Below are 23,959 nucleotides of genomic sequence, written 5' to 3' on the forward strand. Positions count from 1 at the left end.
ACTACACAGTTTTCTCCTTCCAGCATAACCAAGTCCCACCTGACAATCTGCCCCTATGCCATCTCAGGCAACCTTCTGTAACTCCCAGTTTGTGCCACTTCCCCAGTGGCTGGCTGGGGAACCCGGCCCAGGGATTCTATTATTAGTTGCCAAGGTCTGCACTGTTTCAGCCCTCGCTGCTCTTTCCCTGGGCTTCTTCCTACTCTACCGTCCACAGGCGTTCTTCCCTGTACCATCTCCGGGTAAACTTGTCCTGCAGGGCTGGGATCCCAGAGCCTTTGCTCACCCCCTTCTGCCCACAGGGTTTCTTTATATCCACCTCTCTGTGCCCTGACAGTGCCTATAACCTCTTCCCCCTCAGCCCCCTCCTGCTCACAACTTCCCGGCTTTATACAAGCCCACCCTGCTCCTGCCCAGCAGGGATTCATCTCCAATTAGTGCTTATTAATCAAGTCTGACTCTTCCCCAGGTGTGCCCTATAAGGTTAATTAACCCCTTCAGGGCAGGTGTGGGGGGAACACCCTATCACATCCTCACTGTTACAAATGTATGCCTAATTTCCAGCCTGAATGTGTCTAGCTTCAACTTCCAGCCATTGGATCGTATTATCCTTTCTCTGTTAAACTGAGGAACCCATTGTAAATATTTGTTCCCCGTGTAGGTACTTACAGACTGTGATCAAGTCTGCTCTTCACCTTCTCTTTGTTAAACTAAACAGGTTGAACTCTTTGAGTCTATAACTATCAGGCAGGTTTTCTAAAGCTTGAATTATTCTCGTGGCTCTTCTCTGACACCTCTCCAATCTATCAACATCCTTCTTGAATTGTGGACACCAGAACCGGACACAGGATTCTAGCAGCAGTCGGACCACTGCCAAATCCAGAGATAAAATAACCTCTTTGCTCCTACTTGAGATTCCCCTGTTATGCATCCCAGGATTCAATTAGCTCTTTTGGCCACTGCATCAGGCTGGGAGCTGCTGTCCAGCTAATTATTAATACCCTCCTCCTTTCCTCGCCCACCAAATCTTTTACCCTGGATAGAGTCCTTGTCTTGTAGATAGGGCCCACATTCTTTGTTCCTAGATACACACATTTACATTTAGCTGTATTAAAACACGTGTTCTTTCCTTGCACGCAGCTTATCAAGCAATCCAGATCACTCAGTATCCATGACCTGTCCTCATCATTATTTACTATGCCCCAGTTTTTGTTTCATCTGCAAGTTTTATCAGTGTTGATTTTATATTTTCTCCCAGGTCATTGATAAAAAAATGTTAAAGAGTGTATGGCCAAGAACTGACCCCTGTGGGAGCTCACCCATTCAGTGATGATTCCCCATTTACAAACACGTTTTGAGACCAATCAGTTAGCCAGTTTTTAATCAATTTAATGTGTGTCACATTAATTTTAGTTTTTTAAACAAGATTCCTTACAGACGTCTAAGAATGTATATATATTATAAAAGCTCTGAGACTTGGTGTTGTTTTTGCTGGCAAGCAGGTCTATTATGGGAATTCCCCACTGGCTGAATACCAGCTCCAAGATGGACCCTGACAGTGACTGGGGACAAACTGTCTTCTTAGGAAGTCCGCTAGAAGTTGCTGACTCTTGGTAGGTGAAGATCCATTGGGGTTATTCTGTGTCAGTGACACCGTGTCCAGATACCTTACTGGCAAAGTGGTGATGGCAAAGTGGCAAAGCTCCTTGTGTATTTATATAGTATAATGATGTCACAGAGTGGGAATTTTTCATAATATTTTATATGAATAGTGTGTGTGCCTCAGTTTCCCCTATGATAAGCTGCATGGCTAACTAGGTGGGAGAAAAGATCGTTTACTCTTTGCAAAGGTCCAGGTGTGACGGATGCCTGGCTGTCTAGGGCCTGGGCTCATGCTCATGGAAAGTCCCAGAAAACAATGTCCAATTGGCCACTCCAGTTGCCCAGACATTTGGTACCTAGCAGCTAAAGACCACGGTTGGCTGACCCCTCTCCAGAAAGCCAGCCAGGTGTGAGCAGCTAAGTAGGAGGCCAGGTGACAATGTTTGCCCGTGAACAATGACAAAGGACTGGGGAGAGACCAGGTGTGTGGGATTAAGTGTGGGCTGCTGGAGGCAGAGAGATGCTTCTGGACTGGGACTAAGGAGGGGTCAGGAGAGCACTGGGATCTGGAGGAACCCAGACCGGACTTTGCTGTAACTTTCCATTCTCTATGTTAACTAAGGACTCTCTACGCCATGTTCCAAACGTCTAATGAACTCTCTTGACTTTACAACTCTCCAGAGCCAGGCAGCTGGGACTGCATGGCTCCCTTTGGGTGTGTAAGTCTCCCTTACATGTCCAGACCAGGTGGACTCACTGCAGGGACCTCACAGTGTGAAGCAGGATAGCGGAAGACTCTGAGGTTCGGCCTCAGAAGGTGGTGAAGCCCAGGGACCTACCCAGAGAGAAAGTGTGACCCTTTGGGGGCTGACACAGTGAGGGGTCCTCCAAGAGACTGTTACAGAGGCAGGCCTGTAGATCTGCGACAATTGCAGATGTCTGTCAAGATCTGCACTGTGGAAATCCATAGAACAGGTACAAATGCCATGCAAGCTAGTCTGATGACCCAGAGCTCCACCATGTTTATGTGATGTCCCACGTCTGCAGTGGACCAGCTCCCTGCATTTGTACATGGTCCAGGTGGGCTCCCCAGCCTGTAGGAGCCGTGTGAGATGTGTCCAGTATCAAAAGTCATTGTTGGGGAAGGGACTGAGACAATACCTCCCTTCGCACATTTTGGAGGGCCTACCCAGTGTGACGGGATCCCTGGGGTGCAGCCTGGGACAGTGGGACCACTTTGCCCCCTTAACTCTCTCCAGCCTGGGCTGTCTTTCACAATGCCTTGCTAGTGACCAGCAGCAAACACCTCCAGGTGCTGTGATCGCTCAGCACAACAGCATGTGGAGCCCCACACACCCAGCTAGATTGCATGAATGCTCCCAGAGCCACTCATGAATCTCACAGAGAAAGGCACCAAAGCCAAATCCCCCCAGCTCCCAGCACTGTACCCCAGGAATATACCATCTTGCACTGCTCCAGACGAGCAATGCAGATGTATTAATTGGTTCACTGCTTTATCAATGGAAAATGGATATACACCGGCCTTTGCAAATCCTGAGCAGATTTGCCACACACTTCATACAAACTCACTGGTAAAGATAAACAGTTAAACAAATTTATTGACTACAAAAGATAGATTTTAAGTGATATTAAGTGATAGGCAAAAAGTCAGAGTTAGTTACCAAAAGAAAAGAAAATATATCCACGCAGTCTAAACTCTCAACCCTGTTAGACTGGGCAACATCTAGATTAAGCAGTTTTTCTCACCGCACTGGATACTGCAGTCCTTAATATACAGGTTTGTTCCTTAAACCTGGGCCAATCTCCTGTGTTGGAGTCTTGTTTTCTTCTCAGTGTCTTAGTTGCTTGCAGAGTAGGTGGGACAGGAGAAAAGACCCTGCATGTGGCCACTGTGTCAGTTTTATACACTCAGTCCAATGTGCTTGGGGAGCACAAGTCCGGGTACATCTGTGGACATTGCTGAGTCTCCAGGCAAGGTTGAGCAATTCCCCTGGTGGGCCTCATGCAGGTGAGTCATCAAATTGTAGCTCCCTTGCTGGACAATGGCTGTTGATGAGTTGTTTCATACCCCACACAGGTGTTGATTACTTTCCTTGCTGTTGCCTCTGTGGAGCTAATATCTGGCTGATTCCCCAATTTACCACATGTTTTAGTGACAACCATACAACACAATTCTCATAGTTTCATATGCATGAATGATATACATATATGGATAGAGAAATGACTTTCAGCAGATCATGACCTTTCCCCTGATACCTTACAATGCATTCTTTATATGTAAGATCACAATTATATAAAAATGAGGGATATGGAGGTTACAAGATGCTCCCCCAAGGTACAGTATGTCACACCCACCCATTCAACTTTGAGATGACATGAGCTGGGATGTGACTTTCTTGATCATCAGGCATCTCACTGGGGAGTAGATGGACCTGAGCCAAAGATGAAGGAGCCAGAGGTGAAGTCTGGCAAGCGTTGGTGTGTAAGTGCTCCGGACATGTTGCCTCGCCATGTGAGGCAAAGCTGGACCATGTGGTTGGGTTTGGTTATATTCCACTTAGTAACAGTAACAATGGTAGCAATCTGTCCTCCAGAAGATAATTTCTGGGTAACCTGGAAGCAAACATGGCTCCTATGAGCTCTATTGCCTGTGATGGGGTGAGGGATGATTTTTCACAGTTCACAAGGAGACCCGCAGAGAGAGAGCATATTTGGGGTTTGCTGTCGTCTCTTATGGGGCTCTGTCCCTAATCAGCCAGTCATCCAGGTCAGGGCAGATATGGCTACCTCCCCTCCTCTGGAGTGCAGCCTCCACACTAGACATTTCTCAACAACTCTCAGGGCCGTAGAGAGTCCGAATGACAGTATCTTGTGATGGCTGTTGCTGGGCTGCAACGCAGATCTGCGGTATTTCCTGGGTGCTTCGTGGAAATTCACATCCTACAAATTGAGTGCCATAAGCCAGTCTGAGACTGCAGAGCTGGAATGATGGAGGCTAGGGCTACCACCCAATCTGAGGCAGTGGAGCATTTGTTCAGTCGCCTCCATTCTAGGACAGGCCAACTCTTTTTTCTTCAGGTTAAAGACATATCAGGAGTAGATGCTTCTTCCCCTGGAATCCTGTGATAATTCTTCTGTGGCTCCTAGACAAAGCAACAAGGCCATTCACTTCTGTTTGTAATAGGTTCTTGTGAGAAGGATCCCTGAAGAGGGCTGGGACAGGGGTGGATCAGGGGGAGAGTGTGGTAATAGATGAGGTGACAACATCTAGCACCCATTCACCAGCTGTAATCATAGCCCAAGCCAGTGCAAGGGGAAGGAGGGGGCTTCCAAAGATGATGGTGGGCTCTAGGTTGGTGTTAGAGACTGGGCCATGGGTGGGCAGGCCTAGTGGCCAGAGCAGGAGCTAGGAAGAGGATCCAAACCAAGTATCAGGGCTGGAGTCAGGACCCAGAGTCAGGGAGAGGAAACTTGAACTATGAGAAAGGTGAGGTAGCGGGGACTGAGCAGGAGCAAGGCAGGGGAACAAGGCAGGAACAGAAGTAGGAATATGGCTTGAGCAAGATGAGGAGCTGCAGACTCAGGGAGCATCACAGCTGCAGGTTTAAATGCATGGAGCAGCCAGAGAACTGCTGCTGCTACTGGGCTTAAAAGCCATCCAGCTGTCCTTCCTGCCCAGTCAGGTGGCGCAGTCAATCAGACAGTGCTTGTTGGGTGGCCAGGAGACGAATTCTTTCGCAGGCCCTGATCCCTGACGGCTGGCTCCGGTACGGCTTCCAACAGTCCCGTCAAGACTGCTACCTCTGCAAGGATGCTGGTGTGTGAGGGAGAAGAGCAATCACCTCCTGGAGTCAGGGCCTCCTCCAGGGAGGGTACTGCAGCTGTCAAGTCTGGAGTAGGATGGGGATCTCTGCCTTGGTGGGGCTGGTGTTTGCATGGCTTGTGATGGGGTGTAAATCCCTGATTGCAGGCTGACCCTCGAATCCTTCAGGCAGCGGAGCCCTTCGTCTGCTTGGCTGCTGAAATGGAAGGTCCTGCATGGTGCACTGCACCTCCCGTGGGATGCCAGACACTTGGGGCCAGGAGGCCCTTCTTGGGGTAACTGCCATGGCCATCAACCCGGCAGCTGTGTCCACTGGGGCCATGGCCACTTGTCAGGCTGTCTGTGTGGCCATTTTGCCCTCATTAATGAACTCTCTGAGTTCCTGCCCATTGTCCTGTGGTGGGAGTTTGTCAGGAAAGGGGGCACTTGCTCCCCTCTGAGGAAATGATAGTTCATGCTCATGGCCTGATTGGTCATGACACAGCACTGTAATACTGCAGAGGAATAGGCCTTGTGCCCCAGGAGTCCAGTTTCTGATGTCCCTTCCCTTTTGGGTGCCACTTGTAGACCTGGATTTTTCCTGCACTGTGTTAGGATGGCACAAATGTGTTCAAAGCCCTTTGATTGAACCTGCTACCTCTTTCTGATCCTTTTGCACAAGGGAGGAAGAGTCACCAGGGTCTGTCAAAGTCCTTTGCTGGCTCGAGTCTGCCCTTGTTGTTGGGGAGGGCAATTTGGCTGGGGTCAAGGGGCTAAGGACGTCAAAGAACTTGTGAGACAAGGTGGGGGAGGGGATATCTTTTATTGGACCAACTGCTGTTGGTGAGAGAGACAAGCTTTCAAGCCACACAGAGCTCTGCTTCAGGGCTGGGAAAGGTATCACTCTGTGCGGATCATAAGCTTGTCTCTCTCGCCAACAGGAGTTGGTACAATAAAAGATATCCCCTCCCCCACCTAGTCTCTCTCACCTCCCGGGACTGACACGGCTACAACACCACAGCAGACAGAAAGCTTGTAGGACTTTTCCTGGATTCTAGGGGCTTTGATGGCCCTGGTCTCTGCAATCTAGGTCAACTTTGAAGTTGTCAGGTGCCCTTGTCAGGGTAACTGCCTCACCTCATCTGGTGATTGTGATGACTTCTTCATAAGAGAGAGAGATTCTGCCTGTGTCTGCCTCTGACATGGGAAGCCTGGTTATTGACATCACTGAGGAGCAAGGTCTTCTCCTCTTCCATGAGACCTGGGAGGGAGATCTGCTCCATCCTGCACATGATGGTGCTCCCAGTAGTACCAAGGTGGCATGCTGCACAAGTATTGTCTAGCTTGAGAATGATCTGCACACTGCCACTTATGCTTTTCCTGAGATGGAGTCCTGTGTGATCCCTCTGATTGTAGAGGAGACAGGACCTGGCTTAGCATTGGGGAAAATGCATGGGTCAGCCAGGGCAGTAACGAGTATATGTCCTTCAATGGTAGCATTTTGGACAGCATGACCCTTGCCAGTCTCAATGTGGGGAGTGGCCTTAGTGAAGATAGGGATTCCTCCACCAAAATGTCTCTTGGCATCATGATGAGCTTTGACCTCAGGTCAGTGCCAGTGTGAGCATGGAGGGGCTGGAGGTTTGTCACTAGGGGATTGGTGTTTATGTCTTTCCATCTGAGATGAGCCAGGATGGTGCTCAGAGCTATACTTCTACCCAGGACCTGTCCACGCCTATCTCTTGAGGCCAGTCTTTGGTGCTGGGTCCATCAGTGCCCAGGGTTCATGCCAGGGTTGCCAGTCCAGAGAGTGCTGGTTCTGGGGATGCTGGTGCCAAAGCAGATGCTGGTGTGGAGGCTGTCCATGCTGGGGTTGCCAGTGTCAATGTTTTCAGCAGCTTTTTCTCATTGTCGGATTGTGGGTGCCTGCTAGAGGGGGCACTTGGCGGGGACAACTTCCTTGGCTCTGGTTTGGGTGTGGCTGTGTCCTCTGGGTCAGAAGTGGCTCTGCCACTAGTTCTCTACACTGCTCTAATAGACGCAGTTTCAGATAAGTATGTCTGCACTTGTGGAGGAAAAGGAGCAGCAAACGGGAAGCAGCAAACAGAGCATCGGTTTGGAATGTGGCTCTCCCCAGGGCACAAGAGGCCGTGGTTGTGGCCATCTGCGAGTGAGAGGAACCCACCAGAAGATGGGCAGGTCTTAGATCCAGATGTTTTAGATTCCCTCATTAGGTGTGGCAGTCTGCGCACAGAGCCAGGCCCTGCTGTATGAGGGGTGTCCAGGGCGGTTTCCAGGGGTACACGTCCAGGACTGTGCATTGAGGGTGGGAGGAAGGAGTCATCCTTTCCTCTCCTTTGTTTGGTTGTTTTCAGTCCCATCAGGTCTGTTTGATGAGCGGGATTCTGTGGTGGGTTTTGTTTATAAATCAGGATTAGCAAGCTCCACAGAGAGCAGCAGGTTGGCTCATTGGGTCCCCTTTCGCTGCTCTGAGCAGTACGAGGAAACTGAGGGAAGCCTGTGGTTGCTCCATCCTCATTCCCTCGCACAGGGACACAAGAAGATACAGGGCTCATGCACGGCCCTGACAGACACAGCTGTCCTCCCCACGAGGCACATATTCACCTAGAGTAGGATCTACACTGACACATACTGAAAGCAAAGGGGGTACGCTATCATGTGCCCTCCCAGACAGGAATTTGGGTAGAATCAGACAAAAAAGGACAGGCTGGTGCTGGCCACCTCCTCTTCCTTCCCAACAGGGGTTTTCTATTAATGGCTAATTTATTTTTGCAGAAGTTAGTTAGGTGCCTGTATCCCCCTGGGACTCTGCCTTGGGCTCCTAGCTCCTGTATCTCCTGGGACTGGTGGGGCTCCCAGCTGCCCATATGTCCCTTGCATTAATCACTGGCTCCCCTCTCAGGGTTCACGCCAGGCCCCGCCAGGAGCAGATGTGAGGTGTCAGTGAATGGTGCAATCCCAGCTCCACAGGAGGTGCTCAAAGCGGAGACCCCCAAGGCAGGGAGGGGGAGCGTCAGGGCTGGGGGTGGGCAGGCAAATCAGATGGAATCAGCCAGCCATTTTTTCCATGTCATTGAGCCTTAAGTATGAGTGAGACTGAGCTTGTGAGTTTGTGCCACTGGGGCCAGATCCCCCCAGATGATGTACTGCCTGGGGTCTGACCCCTCTTTCTGTGTCAGCAGTGCTGGAACTGAGGGGGCTGCAGCACCCCCATGGTTCGAAGTGGTTTCCATGAAATACAGGGTTTACAGTTTGGTTCAATGGCTCTCAGTTCCCCCACTGTAAACATTGTTCCAACCCCCCTGTGCCCTTGCCTGCTCAGGGGCTGCACTTTCAGCTCCTGTGTTTGAGTCAGAGAGCGTGCAAGGGCCTGGGCAGAGAACAAAGGAAGTGGAGTGTGTAAAACACTAGGAGCACGTGAAAAAGGCTGGGGAGATCCCCTCCAGGCCAGCAGCATTGTCAGAGCCAGGAACTTTTCCAGAGAAGCTGAAGGTCAGAGACATGCTCAAGCACAGCAAGGTGGCCGTTCACAGCATCTCTAGCTGCTTTCACTTGGCTTTACCTGGATTTTCTTTAGGGGTCTGATTTGCCTTGGCAGGTAGTGGGAGCTGTTCCCCAGAGAAGCGGAAGTGAGCACTGGGGAGGGGTAGAGGGAGGGGGCCCACTTCCAGCATTCAACCACAGACCTTGGCTTGAGGGGTCCATCAGATAGTGGGATCACAGCCTGAGAAAAGATGGAACCTAGGCACAAAGACAGGAGATGGGTTTGTGGAGACTGAGCTAGCAGGAGGGCTGGGGCTTCCATCAGCCTGCCTCCCATCATTGCAGAAGCTGGGCCAGATCTGCATTTGCAGCGGCCGACACAAGCTGCCTCTGTTTTCCTATTTTTGTTATTTTTGAGAGGATATTTTAGCGCTGAGCACATTCCCTCCTGTTGCCATGGCAGCTGTGACAGGGGTTATATACCGTGAGAAAAATACCAAAATTAATGAGTGAGTGAAAGTGCAGCCGAGAGAAAAACAAGGTTAAAAAAAGAGTTAAAACAGTAATAAAAACAATCTCTCAATAATTCGGCAGCAGGCATCCTGCAGGCAGGAGGGAGAGAGAGAGAGACAGACCATTCCAAGAGTGCATGCTTCAGCCTCCACCACAAACCCAGCACAAAGGCATATACCCCACAATCAGTGCAACGCCTTCCCAGCTACAGCCCACAATCAGCACAACACCCTCCTAGATACACCCCACAATCAGCACAACACCTCCCCAGCTACACCCTACAATAGGTGCAACATCTTCTTTGCTACATCCCAGACACTGATGAGTCTCCCTTGGTATCCCAGTTGTGGTCTGGATCCTGGCTGGAGTCTCCAAGCCTCCCTATATCTCTGCACCCCTACATTATTAGGAGTGGAGGTAGGCATGAGGGGAGCAGTTCTTTCATGTTGCTCATTTCCTTGTGTTTAGTTTTGGGGATCTTTTGTTTTTAATTGTAGGAACGAATGAATTGTCAGAACATCTGGGTTATTAGCATTTGCTGCCCAAATCCAGCCTGCTGCCTCTCTCGAGGAGCCCAGAGCTGATGAGAGAGAGAACAGAAGAGCCTTTGAACTCCTCACAGCGGACAGCAGACAGGTTTGCTGCGTGTGTGTGTTGGGGAGGGGGTATTTATTCTCTTGTAAGGTTCATTTGCTTGCCGTGTTTCCCTTTCTTCTTGCTTTCCCAGAGATTTATCTGAATGCTCTTCCCTTGCAGGCTTTGTTCTTCTGACAAGGCCCCAGTGGCACTGAGGAGCAGCTGTCTCTGTGTGATGCCAGAGCAGACCAGCCTGGATATCCTGCCTGGGCCATACTGCAGCCTCAGCACCCTCCTGGAGGGTGAACTGGGCCAAGGGCCTGGGAGACTGATTTTCCATGGCGGTTATTGAGAGGGGTCCTTGGGGACAGAGATGGAAACCAAATGCTATGCCCCGGATTTGGGGGACTCCCTCATGATGGTTCAACTTGCCTGGGCTGGGACCAGCACTAGCACCAGGATGGGAGGAGGAAAGGGGAGTGAAGGCAAGAGGTGGGGTGGGCAACAGGGCAGGGGCTCCCCATGGGACATGCCCAGGACCTTGCTTGGCCCCATTTTCAAATGCCAATTGGCAGTTCAGGGAAGCAGAGAGAAAAATGTCCCTGCCTCCCCTGAACTCTCATGCTGCCAGTGCCGTTGCCCTATGCTATAGAATCATCCTGACGCCTCTCCTTCTTAGAGGGCATTGGGTCGTTGGTGTGACTGTCACCCAGGCTTCAGCTCATCGAGTCTGATAAGTCTCAGCTGACTGGTCAGATTCCCAGCCAGGGCGCTGCACTGGGCTACACTGCTGTAACCCTGATTTCGACCCTGCCCAGGGTGGCACCTGCAGTTGGCACTGCACACCCAGACAGCAGGCAGTGCAATGCACTGTACGGGTTGGCATGCAGCACAAAGGAGCACAGTGACTGGTGGAACGCATTCCAATGCAGACACCTGGAGAACGTGTCCTATATGTTGGAAGAGGTGCCTATGGTGATATACCCACCCAGGTCTCTGTACAGGGTGTCACATATGCATGTACGTCACCCCTGGCCTGGGAAGCAGCATTACATAAGAATGGCCATACTGGGTCCATCTAACCAGCAGTAGGCAGTGGCAGATGCTTCAGAGGGAATGAACAGAACAGGATCAAGTGCTCCATCCCCTGTCACCCAGGCAATGACACCTCAGGGAATGGTTCCTATCTGTGCTGGGCTCCAGACTTTGGGGACAGACTGGAAAAAGATGAGTCCTGATTCCATCACATTATTTCTTCAATGCTTTTACAGTTGGGGCCATATGTGAATATGAACTTGCAGACACCCTCCAGGCCTGTGCAAATGTGCAGTCGAAGCAGGGATGCATCTGCAGTCTCCCTGCCTTCATGTACAATTATGGTAACCAGACATGCAATATAGCCACATATTTTTTTGCTCACAATATTGAAAATCTGGGCTTCCAACATATCTCAGATGTTGGGGCTTCTGCCCTGAGTTTATATTCATGGCTCCATAGTGTCTCTTAATGGAACCCATCCTGAATCTTCAGGGCTCACTTTAGACAGTGCTTCAGACTATCGGCCTCTCTCTGCTTCTGGATCTTGGCCCCTTCTCTGAAGCCCTATAATGAAGGCAGCTGCTTGCATTCTGTCTCTAGGCTCCTTATTCCCTCTCTTTAATAATACAGTTATGAATAATAATAAATAATCCCTGGCTCTCAGCCAGCTCTGATTTCAGGAGCTCCCTTTGCAGAGGGGCATTGACCTTCAGGGGGTCTGGTCTCCTCCGATTTTGATGTCTTCTGCTGATTGAATTGCAGGTGAATTTACACCAAAGAAAAAATTGGCCCAGCTGGGCAGGAGCAGAGAAGTTTGCCATTAAAAAGATCCAGGAAAGCCTCCGAGTTCCCTGGGAGGGCAAGACCCCCAACCCAAGAGGAACTAGCTCCTGACAACTCTCTGCTTCCCTTCCCTGCCCATCAGGAAGGGAACCACGCTTGGGTGCCGCCCGCTGAGTCTCAGCCAGGAAGAGGCGGGTGGATTCCTCCTCGGGGAAGAAGCCTTGAACCACGGCCAGGGCTGCCGGAGCCGGCTCCGTAGAAGGAAAAAGCAGCCTCTAAAGATGGTGCAGTGGGTCATCAAAGGCGAGCTGACAGCATGTGTGCGAGGAGAGGGGCGGGGGGCTGTGCTGTGCATGCAACAGGTTCATGTAGCTCAGCAGGAAGTAGGGCTCCTCCGTGCCGCCCACGCCCTCAGCTGCAGGGGAGCGGAGCAGGAGCTCCATCCCTGGGCGATAAATCTAGCTGTCAATCCGCTCCTGGGCAGGGATGTGAAGAGCTGCCTCCCCCCCCCCCCCGCACTACCGCTCCGAGCCACCAGCCTACAGATTTCACTCGGCACCATAGAGCACCTAGCCTGTCTGGTCAGCCACCCCGCCCTTGGCCAGGAGAGTCCCCGCACAGCTCGCTGAATGCTGCAGAGACTGACTCCAGGCTGCAAACGCAGGCAATTCACTCGCACATTAACGGAACAGAGGGGCCAGGTGTCCCTGGAGCGGCTGGCACAGGGATGATTATCACAGGGAATGGACTGCCCTAGAGCACACGGGCTGTGGGGCGTAGCCCTGACAAGGAATTGTCTCCCCTCCCCGCATCAGGCTGCCATACACAGAGGTCCCAAGAAGTGCAAACAAGGTGCCTGACCCAGCCCTGTAGTGGGGGCGGGGGGAGTTTGCACTGTCAGTGGGGAACCTGCAGCTGCTCAGCTCTGCCCAACGGGGGTCTGACGCCTGTAAGAAGAGCGTACGTGACTCACCAGGATGCTGACACCAGGTCAGTGACCTGCTCTTTTTCCACCTAGGCACCCCCGGACCTGGGGCGGGCCTCCAAGCCGCAGCCAGGCAGCCTGTCCCCGCCGCCCGGGGTCAGGAACGGGGCATATACAAGCTCTGCGCCTTGGCCCACAGCAGGCCCGCGGAGGCCAGAGCTGTTTGTTGGGAGGAGTTGAGCATCCCTGGGCTCCTCCCTAGCTGCATTTCTTGACGGGGCGGCTGCTGGCTAGGCTGAGAGCGGCGAGGCACAGTCACCAGCCTCGACCAACTCCTCTCCTAGCTCCCCAGCGCCACAGCGGGCTAGTGAAGCCAAATTCTGGCCCGCTGTTCCATGGGCAGCACCTGGCTCTGGCCCCTTCACTGAGCTGCGCTGCGGGCCCCGGCTGGCCGGGATGCCCAGGGTGGGAAGGGGCTTGTGGGGGAGAAGGGCAGCCCCGCGAGGTCTGTTGCGGGTGAGGCACCGGTCGCGTGCGGTGCTCAAAGGGCTCCTCTGCTCCAGGGGAGCGCAGCGGCTCGCCGGGAGCCGCATCTCGGGCAGCTCCCGGAGCGCAGCTCTGCCTTGGAGTCACGGGCCAATTCCTCCCGCTCCCACGGGGGAAGAGCTGGCAGGCCGGGCAGCTCCTGGGCCCCCGGAGAGGCGGGATGGGGGGGTGGGGCAGCCGCGGACTCGCCGGCCATTGCGCTGCCCCGGGGCCGGAGCTCTGCGGAGCGGTGGACAACGGGGCGCTGGCTCCTCTCTCCAGCCAGGCTTTCGGGGGCACATTGCTCAGTCCCCAGAGAAGTGGAGGTCGCCCCGGGGCTCTGCCCTAAGCGCTACCGCAAGGCTGGGGTCTGGCTTGGTTCCTGGGGAGATTAGCCATGCGCGCACCGATCCGCCCCCGGCCGGGCAGTGCAGGTGGCGGCCCGGGCCGGCTGCTCGCAGGGGAACAGGCGGGTAGCTCCGGCTCCGACCCACCGCAACGCAACGCAGGCTAGAGGCTCCAACTGCCTCCCAGCCGCTGCGCTCGGCGGATCCGCTGAGCCCCCGCCCCGCCGGGCTCCACCTCCCGGTGCTGGCGGCAGCAAGAGGCGGAGCAGCGAGGGGGAGGGGGGTAGGTCGGCTCGGTGCGTCCCTGGCACAGCCTCACACACGCCGAGAGCCGGACACTGCGACGGACACGGCTGCGCCAGCCCCGCTCGCCGCGCCGGGAGGGAGCCGCAGCCCCGACCGGCCGCCACGGGTCCCCCGGGATTCCGCCTATTTTGTGGGGAACCAGCCGGAGGCGCGGAGCGGAGCCGGTCCCGGGAGGGGCAGGGGATGGAGAAGCCAGAGGAGCCGCGCACTCGGCGCTCCCCGCAAGCAAGTAAGAGCCGCAGCCGGAAGCCTGCCCGGTGCTCGGTGCCCCAGCGCGGCTGGAGCCGGGAGCCCCCCAGTTGCCCCCCAGCGATGCCTCAGTGTGTGTCGGAATGCGGGAGTGCGCGGGTCCTCCTGGCCGGGTCCGCGGGCAGGGAGCGAGGCGGGGGCCGGGTCCCGGGGACCAGGCGGCTGCGCTGGCTGCTGGGGCGGCGGGTTGCGTCCAAGTGCGGGGCAGCTGGGTGCCCGGGAAGGGGAAGTGGAGCCCAGAGGCGATGCTGGGTAGCGAGGTGGATGCTGCGCCAGCGAGGGAGGGACGCGCCTGCCGGCAGCCGGGCGAGGGAGAAGGGGCCAGGAACGGCTGCCCTTCCGCCGCTTGCGGGGCCACCAACTTTCTTTCCAGGCTCTGTGCTGAGCCCTGATCAGAGGCTGCCCGGGGATCCGAGCCTTATTGGGGGCGCACCCGCCCCGTCCCCGCCGTGGGCTCCCGGGCTTCACCCATCTCGTCCCCGGAGATTCCCGTGGCTTGTTGGGCGAGGAGCTCCCTCTCTCCTCGGCACCAAGGGTGGATCGCGGAGCTGCCCCAGCCAGGGCCGGGCGGGGTGGAGCTGCTTGCGCCTGGGGCTCTCGCCGGCTGCCCAGAGCCGGGGGCCGGGGCTGGCGAAGCGAAAGGGCTGCCGGGCTGCGCGCTGCCGTGCCCTGGACTGGCTTGACCGGACAGCAGCGCCGCACGCGGCTCCTGACACTTGTTGTGCGGCTGCCTCTATCCCTGGGAGAGGCTGCCTAGAGCCCGCCGGGAGACCAGCGCCTCCCCGATCGCCCACCGCGGCTGAAACGGGCTCATCTGCATCGCTCCCCACTGGCCCCCGAGCTCCCGACCTGCCCCACCGCTTCCCCGGGGAAACCAAGCCTGCTTCGGGTGCGGGCAAATGCTGCTGTAAGTGCGAGAAAGGGACTGGGAGCGCGCGCGCGATCGCCGCTGGCATGGTGTGTGTGTGTGTGTGTGTGTGTGTGTGTGTGTGTGTGAGCGCCACTGGCATGGGGTTTGTGTATGTGCCTCTAGCGCTGCTTGTGTGTGTGCCTGTGAACGAGAAGGTACCAGGGAAAGCAAGTGTCCCTTTCTAAATGCTCCAAACGAACCCTTATCCACAGCTTTCCTTGCCTGGCCCTAGCTCCATGACGGCAGCTTTGGGATTTGGCCAGTGATTAGTTCCCCGAGAGCTTGTAGAGTGTGTGCCTCTCCCCTGGGTGTGTAGTGGGAAGGGGGGGGGGACCGGGCCTGGCATTTCCCCTTTAATCCCTTTCCCCCTTTTTTCTGGAGTCACTACCCAGTTGCCAGCCTCCCTCTGGGGCTCAGCTCCCCCAGGGTTCTCGCCCAGGGCCAGGCTGTGCTAAGTCCTGACAGCTCCAGCCTGGCTTGGCTAAGATTGGGAGGGCTGGTCAGTGCTGGAACTGCCCCAGTTCTGGGGCAAGTGGGCAAGTCAGGGCAGGTGCCATCTCTTGCATAGTGTAATGTGACCCACCCTGTGTGGGTGCCAGTCAGGCTCCAGGCTGCTGGTGTCTGCTTCCCAAATCTTGCTCCCTCTGTGCCTAGGAATGGTCCGGGGCTTCCTGCTGCCTGTAGCTGCTATGGTGGGGTCGGGCCTGGGAGCCCTGGGCAGGGACTTGCTGTGGTGGGATGCACAGGTGTGATTCTCCCTTGCTCTGTTTCAGGCTACATGGCCAGGCAGCACTGCCTGTAGCTATGGCTGCCAGGATAAGATCTTGTTTTTAGTTGCTTGTTGGTATGATTTTACCAAACGCCAAATCTTCAGGCTGGAATTTCTCACACTCGCTGTCTGCCTTCCGGCTGGATCTTTTGGAAGGGTTCAGCTCAAAGGCCTCAGCCATTTCTGAGAAATACCATGTTTGACTGTGCTAGAAACATTGCCACTGTTGTTGGGTTGAGAAGCTCTGTCACCACCATGCTTTGGGGTTAAGGCTTGAAAGGGGATCACTCCAATGCTGGGGAGGTGTTTTTTGCTGTTCCTGGGAAAAAACACACAAATTTGGTCAAGTGAAAAGCCTTTGAAAAATCTTAGTGTGCACATGCTCAGTAGAGAGAGCAATCTACAATCTCAAAGATTCTGTCTGAACTGAGCATGCTCCAGCCTAGGACTGCGGGCCTGTGCAGGACTTTCCCTGCTGTTTCTCCCCCAAAAGCCAGGGGCTGCTGTGGAGCAGGGGAGCTCTCTGTCCTATGCCTTCAGTGCCCCCTGCTGTGTCCAGGCAGGAGGAGGAAAAGGGTGTGGCAAGAACTCAGAAGAAGGGATGGGTAGGAACAGAATGGGGGGCAGAAGATGGCAGCGGGGACAAGGTAGTGGAGGGAGGGGGCAGGAGCCATGGGGGGGAAGGGAATAGGATCAGGGTGTGAGCATGGCAGGAGCTGGGGACAGATGCGGGGGATGGCAGCAGGGAAGGGGAAATGGGGGGAGAGTGGCAGGACCATGAACTCTGGAGGGGGAGGCTAGGAGCAGAGCTGGGAGTAAGTAGGGGCAGGAAGACAGGAGATAGCAGCAGGGGAGGGACAAGGTGAAATGGGGCAGAGAGATCTTTAACCAAGAGCACATTCCCCTCCAGAACCTGGGACTGAATCCAGGACTCCTTAGTTTCAACTTTACTGTTCAGCAAATATGTGTGAAACCCACTGGTAAAGTATGTCTCCAGCCCCCTCTAGTGGTAGGTTCATATTGAGGTTGACAACCTACTACTGCTATCAGTGAATGTTAGCTTACATAGCAGAGGACTGTGGTAAGGATCCTAGCCCTACTGATGATCCACATTGGCGTCGGTACAGTTTTACACAATGAAATATGTGTTTTTTTCAATTATTAAGTTTTTTAAAAGTAGGAAATAACATCTGTAAAGGAACATTATGGTTGTAGAGTCAAGCACTCACAATTAGGGAATGCCTGAATTAATTTTGCATGTAACCGTAATTCAGTCCTCTTGTACCTATGCATTATGATACAGCCTTTAACTATGTGTTAACATACTGCTTTTTGCACTGGGCCCCTGTCTCCTTCAGTGTACAGGGCGGATTTGCTCTAGGGATGAATCAGGTTGTGTAGTGAAGTAAGCTGCTTTCTGAGGAGCCCCTGCCTCCTCTGCTGCAGAGGTTGGAGAGTGGGGAGGGGGTGAGGTGGTGGGGGGTGGGTTGCAGGAAGAGAAAGGATGGTTTCACTGTGGCAGTTGAATACTGCCTTTAGGACTGGGGTCTCCCCCTCTCTCTGGAATAGGGTCTGTAGCCTGCATGAGATGTTGGGTAAACTGGAATCTATCTGCACAGGTGGCGACTTAGGTGTTTCTCATTGTGGGGCATCTGGCTTACGACACCTTAGGCCAAAGCTGCAGAAGTGCTGAGTGCTCACAGCTGCAGCTGAAGTCCCCCGGAGCTGTGATTTGAACATACTAGATTGGGGTCGGCAACCTTTCAGAAGTGGTGTGCCGAGTCTTCATTTATTCACTCTAAATTAATGTTTCGTGTGCCAATAATACATTTTAATGTTTTTAGAAGGTCTTTTTCTATAAGTCTATAATATATAACTAAACTATTGTTGTATGTAAAGTAAATAAGCTTTTTAAAATGTTTAAGAAGCTTCATTTAAAATTAAATTAAAATGCAGATTGTATCAGTTTAGTGTGATCCTTGCCCTTGCTTTTCCTTGCTGAGTTTTCCAATGTCTGGTACGTATTTGGATACTTTAAGCTGCACCCAGGCTTCTGAGTGATCAGTTGTTAACCGGCTCCGAGAGGAACAGAGGACAGATTTCATGTGTGAAAATACCTGTTCACACAGGTATGTGGATCCAAATGCTGAAAGCATTGCAAACACAATTTTCTTCAAACAGTTAAATTTCACTGGCAGGGACGTCCAGCAGGTCAGAATAGAGGCCCCACAATCTCTCTCGGTAACTTCAAGTACACTCTGCAGAACTCGAAACTTTGAAACCCACAATTCTGAGCTTTTTAACTGAATAAGCTTCATTTCGGAAATCTTCAACACCCATCCACTGAAATATAGACAAATCCAAGTCACTTTTTTGAACTTTTCAGATTTAATTATAAAAGAAAGCATTGGGCCAAATTGCTGGAAATCTTGAAATCTGTCAGAAAATTCTGATTCCAGTTCTTGCATGTACATTCCAATCTCAACATCAAACGCAGTGTGCTGTTCCACGTGGCGTGATAGTGATGTAAGCAGCAAATCAAGACTTAAAAATATCCCAGTACAGTGGCGCTGAAACAATTTTTAAGATGGGGGTGCTGAGCCCCCTCTTGCTCCTGTCTGCACCCCTCACTGTCCCAGGCTGGGGCCAGTGGGTTACAGCTGGTGGTGGCTGCAGAGCCCTGAGCTGGCGGCCAGGACCCCAGGCTGACAGTAGAGCCCCCCGGACCAGTGGCTGGGACTCGGGGCTGGCAGTCGGCTAAACGGGGCCAGCGGACAGAACCCCGGCTGGCAGGAGGCCGGCAGCCGGTATCCCAGGCCAGCAGCGGAGCCCCTGAGACCAGTGGCCAGGACCCAGGCAGTGTGAGTGCCACTGAAAATCAGCTCATGTGCCACCTTTGGCACGTGCCATAGGTTGCCTACCCCTGTACTAGATGTTAGCGAATGCTAAGATTGGGCCTTCTCAGATTTGGGCATCTAAAATTTGTTCGGCAGTTTTGGCCTTAAACTTTCTGCTTCTCTTTCCCATGTGCAAAATAGGGACAACATCCCCTCTACCTGACAGGCATTGTGAAGACACATTTATTAATGTGTGTGAAGCACTCCGATGCTGTAGTGATGAGCAATATAGAAAAGCCCAGGAGGAAATGAATTATTCTTTATTCAGGTCATGGTTTGAGTGGTGTGCAGTAAATAAGACCTGGGGCCATGCAGTGAATAATGAGGATAAACAGAAGTATTGAGCATGGTGCACTGTCCACTATGTGCCCTGAATGAGGCAGGGTCCTGTGGAAACAACAGTATGTGAGCACAAGAGATCCACTTCCTGGACACTACGGTGCTAATAAGCGATGGTCACATAAACACCACCCTATATCGGAAACCTACTGACCGCTATTCCTACCTACATGCCTCTAGCTTTCATCCAGATCATACCACTCGATCCATTGTCTACAGCCAAGCGCTACGATATAACCGCATTTGCTCCAACCCCTCAGACAGAGACAAACACCTACAAGATCTCTATCATGCATTCCTACAACTACAATACCCACCTGCTGAAGTGAAGAAACAGATTGACAGAGCCAGAAGAGTACCCAGAAGTCACCTACTACAGGACAGGCCCAACAAAGAAAACAACAGAACGCCATTAGCCATCACCTTCAGCCCCCAACTAAAACCTCTCCAACGCATCATCAAGGATGTACAACCTATCCTGAAGGACGACCCATCATTCTCACAGATCTTGGGAGACAGACCAGTCCTTGCTTACAGACAGCCCCCCAAGCTGAAGCAAATACTCACCAGCAACCACACACCACACAACAGAACCACTAACCCAGGAACCTATCCTTGCAACAAAGCCCGATGCCAACTCTGTCCACATATCTATTCAGGGGATACCATCATAGGGCCTAATCACATCAGCCACACTATCAGAGGCTCGTTCACCTGCGCATCTACCAATGTGATATATGCCATCATGTGCCAGCAATGCCCCTCTGCCATGTACATTGGCCAAACTGGACAGTCTCTACGTAAAAGAATGAATGGACACAAATCAGACGTCAAGAATTATAACATTCAAAAACCAGTTGGAGAACACTTCAATCTCTCTGGTCACTCGATCACAGACCTAAGAGTGGCTATACTTCAACAAAAAAGCTTCAGAAACAGACTCCAACGAGAGACTGCTGAATTGGAATTAATTTGCAAACTGGATACAATTAACTTAGGCTTGAATAGAGACTGGGAATGGATGAGTCATTATACAAAGTAAAACTATTTCCCCATGGTATTTCTCCCTCCCACCCCACCCCCCACTGTTCCTCTGATATTCTTGTTAACTGCTGGAATTAGCCTACCTTGCTTGTCACCATGAAAGGTTTTCCTCCTTTCCCCCCCCTGCTGCTGGTGATGGCTTATCTTAAGTGATCACTCTCCTTACAGTGTGTATGATAAACCCATTGTTTCATGTTCTCTGTGTGTGTGTATATAAATCTCTCCTCTGTTTTTTCCACCAAATGCATCCGATGGAGTGAGCTGTAGCTCACGAAAGCTTATGCTCTAATAAATTTGTTAGTCTCTAAGGTGCCACAAGTACTCCTTTTCTTTTTGTAATCCAAGACTGTCTCCTAATGCCCACGCACAAAGGGGATTAATGAAAGTCCCACAGAGAACCTTATTTCTGGCATTTCTTAACTTATGAGTTCTGGACTTTGCAACCCTCATGTTCCTGTACACAGCGTCTTGGGTGTAATTCTGTAGAGGTTCTGATTCCACCCTCATCACAGCAGTATCTGAGCGTCTTCTGATGGTGCATTGAGTGATGCCATGTGTGGTTTGCTCTGTTGTCACCCTCTCCCTGGGGAGAGTTGTGTGTGCAGTGGAGTGGTTTGGGTTGTAAATGGTAACTGCTCCTGGTGTTTAGCCGTGCAGGTGGGTTGTAGAAGCATGCCTGGCTCTCTGAGTAGAAGCTGGGAAGATCTGGTACAGTCCTTAGCTCCTGGAGGAGTTGCTTCCAGTGCATCCTGCTTTACCATTGGTGGACAGCTTCACTGTGCCCAAGGGGCCGCATTGTTGGTCATGATTCTCAGGCTGGAGCTCTGCAGCATGTCATTCACAGCCATGCAGCGAGTGGGAGTTGTTCACATACCCTCTCTGCACCAGCAGAGCATGGTGGGGGACCAGAGACAAAAATACAGCACCTGCTCAGGCCAAGGTGAATTGTCCTGGGAGTGAGTGCTGGTCCGAGTTCTGCCTCTGGCTCCTGCTGCAGTGAGAGAGGTAGCAGGGTGAGCGCTGGGCTTGCCCAGCCCCACCAGTGGTCAGAGTGGAAGCTGCAGGGTGCGGAGCCCTGCGAGATACCTGGCCCAGAGCCTAGGAATGGCTGACTCAGGTTGCCTGCTAGGCACAGGGACTGCCTTACCCTATGACTTTCACCTTTGCCCCAAACCTCACCCAATGGGAACGACAGTTGGAACCCACGCCTAGAATAAACAAACATGGGCAAACAATCTCTGGGAGCAGCTCCAGGCCCAGCTGCAGCTCCAAATGGGCCTCACCAGGGAACTCAATAGATCCCGACCGACTCTTGGGGTCTGTCAAATTTGGGCTTTCCCAGGCCCTGTGGTTAGATAGTATTTGTTTGTCTTGCTCCATACGTGGCCATTTTCTAAGATGCTACTGAGCAATAGGGTGCCTGAGAAGGGCATGCACACTTGCAGTCCGGGCATGTGGCACACTGTGGCTACTGTCAGCCTTTTGCCTTCCTCTGGGAGCCATTCTCCACCAAAGCAGATTTTGCTCTGTTTCTTCTCTGTGCCTGTGAATGTGCTTCTCTGGGGTCAGGGCTGAGTCTTGGTGTTGATGTCCCTTGCCTTGTTACTGGGAGGAGCTTGTTTTGCTCTCACACTTTGCCAGGACAAATGGGCCTGCCTCACACATGGGCAGCTCCTGGGCTGGATGCTCCTGCCATCCCAGAGCCCCCTGTCTCACTCATGCTGCCAGGGAGGGGTGGATTTTTTAGTCCTGTGTGAAAGGCACTTAGCAAAGTGGGACAGCTCTTCCACGAAGGGAGAACCAGGTCCCACGGCTGGGAGCCTGGGAGCAGGGCTGCTAAGACTTCCCTGTGATTGTCATCTGTGCTTGTGGAAGAGGCTGTGGTCTGTGCGGGAGAGGAGATGCTGCATAGGGTCCCCTCTGCTGGGCTGGGATCAGGGACTTGCGATGGGCTGTGAGCTAGTGGCTCGAGGAATGTGCTAAACTGTATGGCACCCGAGCTGCTCTTGGCACTGCCTGTTGCCCCACTCGCTTATTGGGGGGAGCATGGGCCCACCCAGGGTCAGCGCACCATGTAGCAGAGTGGAGGTGGGGAACTGAGGGATTTCCTGGGGTGGGGGGAGGGAGGAGAGGGGAGCTGAGTTTGGGGGAAGGGAGCTCACAATGAATGGGAGTGGGGTAGTGCCCCATGAGATCACTTTGTGCTGTGGAGGGAGACTAAATTTGCTATGTGTGGGGGAGGGGAGCTGGCCATATGTGGGGGAAGGGTAGCATGGGGGCTGGCTCTGTGTTGGGGGCAGCTTACTGAGTGTGTGGGTGGAAAGAGAAGGGCTGGGGGAGCTTGCCGTGTGCGGGGTGGTCTGGAGCTTACCCCGTACATGGGAGAGGGGTCCTCTGGGCTGGAGGGATCCTTGTGCTTGGGGTTCACATTGCTCAGTGTTGCCTCCCACAGACTTGAAGCTGCAGCATCTCTCTAGGGGCTGTGCTGGTAGCTGGGCAGCTGTAACCCTCCCCAATGCCCCCCATCCTATGGGCACTCGGAGATGCTTCCTGCTGGATAGGGTGAGGTTTGGGAAGGGCACTGCCAAGGGTCCTGTGCTCTGACCTGCTGGGGCCTGGCACTGCTCATTGGGTTGATTTTCAGGGCAGGCAGTGAGGCAGAGCCTGCCTGTTCAGAGAAGAGCTCAGAGCTTAGAGCTGAAGGTAGCAGCCAGGATAGGGGGCTGAATGTCATGGGGGAGGAGTGAGGGGTTCAATCCTTGTGCTCGGGGGAGATGCTGGCCCTTAGTGCAGTAACTGAACCAGGAAGAACTGGAGAGGGGGGAACTGTGTGTTTCAGGGTTGAGCAGGGAGGTGTGTGTGTGGTGGAGGTTTGGGGTTATGTGGGGTGCGTAGTGGGTAGTTTTGAGGGGATGGGGGTTGCAGTGTGGGGAGGGAGGAGTACAGCTTTGCATGTCTGTTCATCACAGGAGGTGTTTCTGTGGAGGCGTGAGGCTGGGGCATGGGCAGGGTGACGGGTTGCGGGGAGCAGTGCTGTATGTGGGTCCCTGGGAAATAGGCGGTGTGGGGCCATGATTCTGGTCCTGGACAGTCATGCTAGAGGTTGGCAAGTTTGTATAGTGCTTGCGTTCGGGTGCTTGGCTGGGATTGTGTCATTTCTAGGGAGGAAGTTAATCCGTGTATGTGTCAGGTATATGGCTTCCACTGTGGGCTGCTTATTGGATCTGCATTGGTAGTCAAGCCCTCTGTCTCTTGGGGTGCTCCTGTGTGTTGGCGGGGGTCAGACAGTGTGTGTGTGTCGGGGGGAGGTTACTCTGTGTGTGTGTGTGCGCGTGTGCATGGAGTGGGTCAGACAGTGTGTGTGTGCGTTTGTTGTGGGGGGTCAGACAGTGTGTGTGTTTGTGTAGGGGGGGAGGTTACTTTGTGTATGTATATGTGCGGAGGGAATCAGTGTGTGCGTGTTGGAGGGAGGTTACTGTGTGTGTGCGTGCATGGCGTAGGTCAGACAGTGTGCGTGTATGTGTTGGGGTGATGTTACTATGTGAGTTGGAGGGGTCAGACAGTGTGTGTTTGGGGAAGGCTACTGTGTGTGTGCTGGTGATGGTCAGACTGTGCGTGTGTTAGGGGATCAGACAGTGTGTGTAGTCGGTAGGTTACTGTGTGTGTTGGCGCGGGTCAGACTGTGTGTGTTGGAGAGAGTTTACTGTGTGTGTGTGTGTTGGAAGCGGTCAGACTGTGTGTGTTGGGGGAGGTTACTCTGTGTGTATGTGTGTTGGTGGGGGTCAGACAGTGTATGTGTTGGAGGTCAG

The 23,959-nt window shown here is 53.2% G+C and overlaps 1 protein-coding gene across 3 annotated transcripts in view; it reads left to right on the top strand.

Moving 5' to 3' along the window:
• The first annotated feature begins 13,187 nt into the window (after positions 1 to 13,187).
• PCDH1 (protocadherin 1) overlaps positions 13,188 to 23,959 on the top strand; it is a 134,427-nt gene continuing 123,655 nt past the window's right edge. The window contains exon 1 of one of the 3 annotated variants that reach the window (XM_043490682.1): positions 13,188 to 13,229. Coding sequence is in view for 1 of the 3 variants with exons in the window: in XM_038414755.2 (XP_038270683.1) it covers positions 14,126 to 14,171 (46 nt within the window). In the remaining 2 variants the exon portion in view is untranslated. Of the gene's footprint in view, positions 13,230 to 13,992; positions 14,172 to 14,503; positions 15,099 to 23,959 lie in introns of those variants that run through there. The other 2 variants (XM_038414755.2, XM_043490681.1) reach the window with 2 other exon arrangements.

The sequence above is a fragment of the Dermochelys coriacea genome, chromosome 8, assembly GCF_009764565.3.
Source record: "Dermochelys coriacea isolate rDerCor1 chromosome 8, rDerCor1.pri.v4, whole genome shotgun sequence".
Lineage (NCBI taxonomy): Eukaryota > Metazoa > Chordata > Testudines > Dermochelyidae > Dermochelys > Dermochelys coriacea.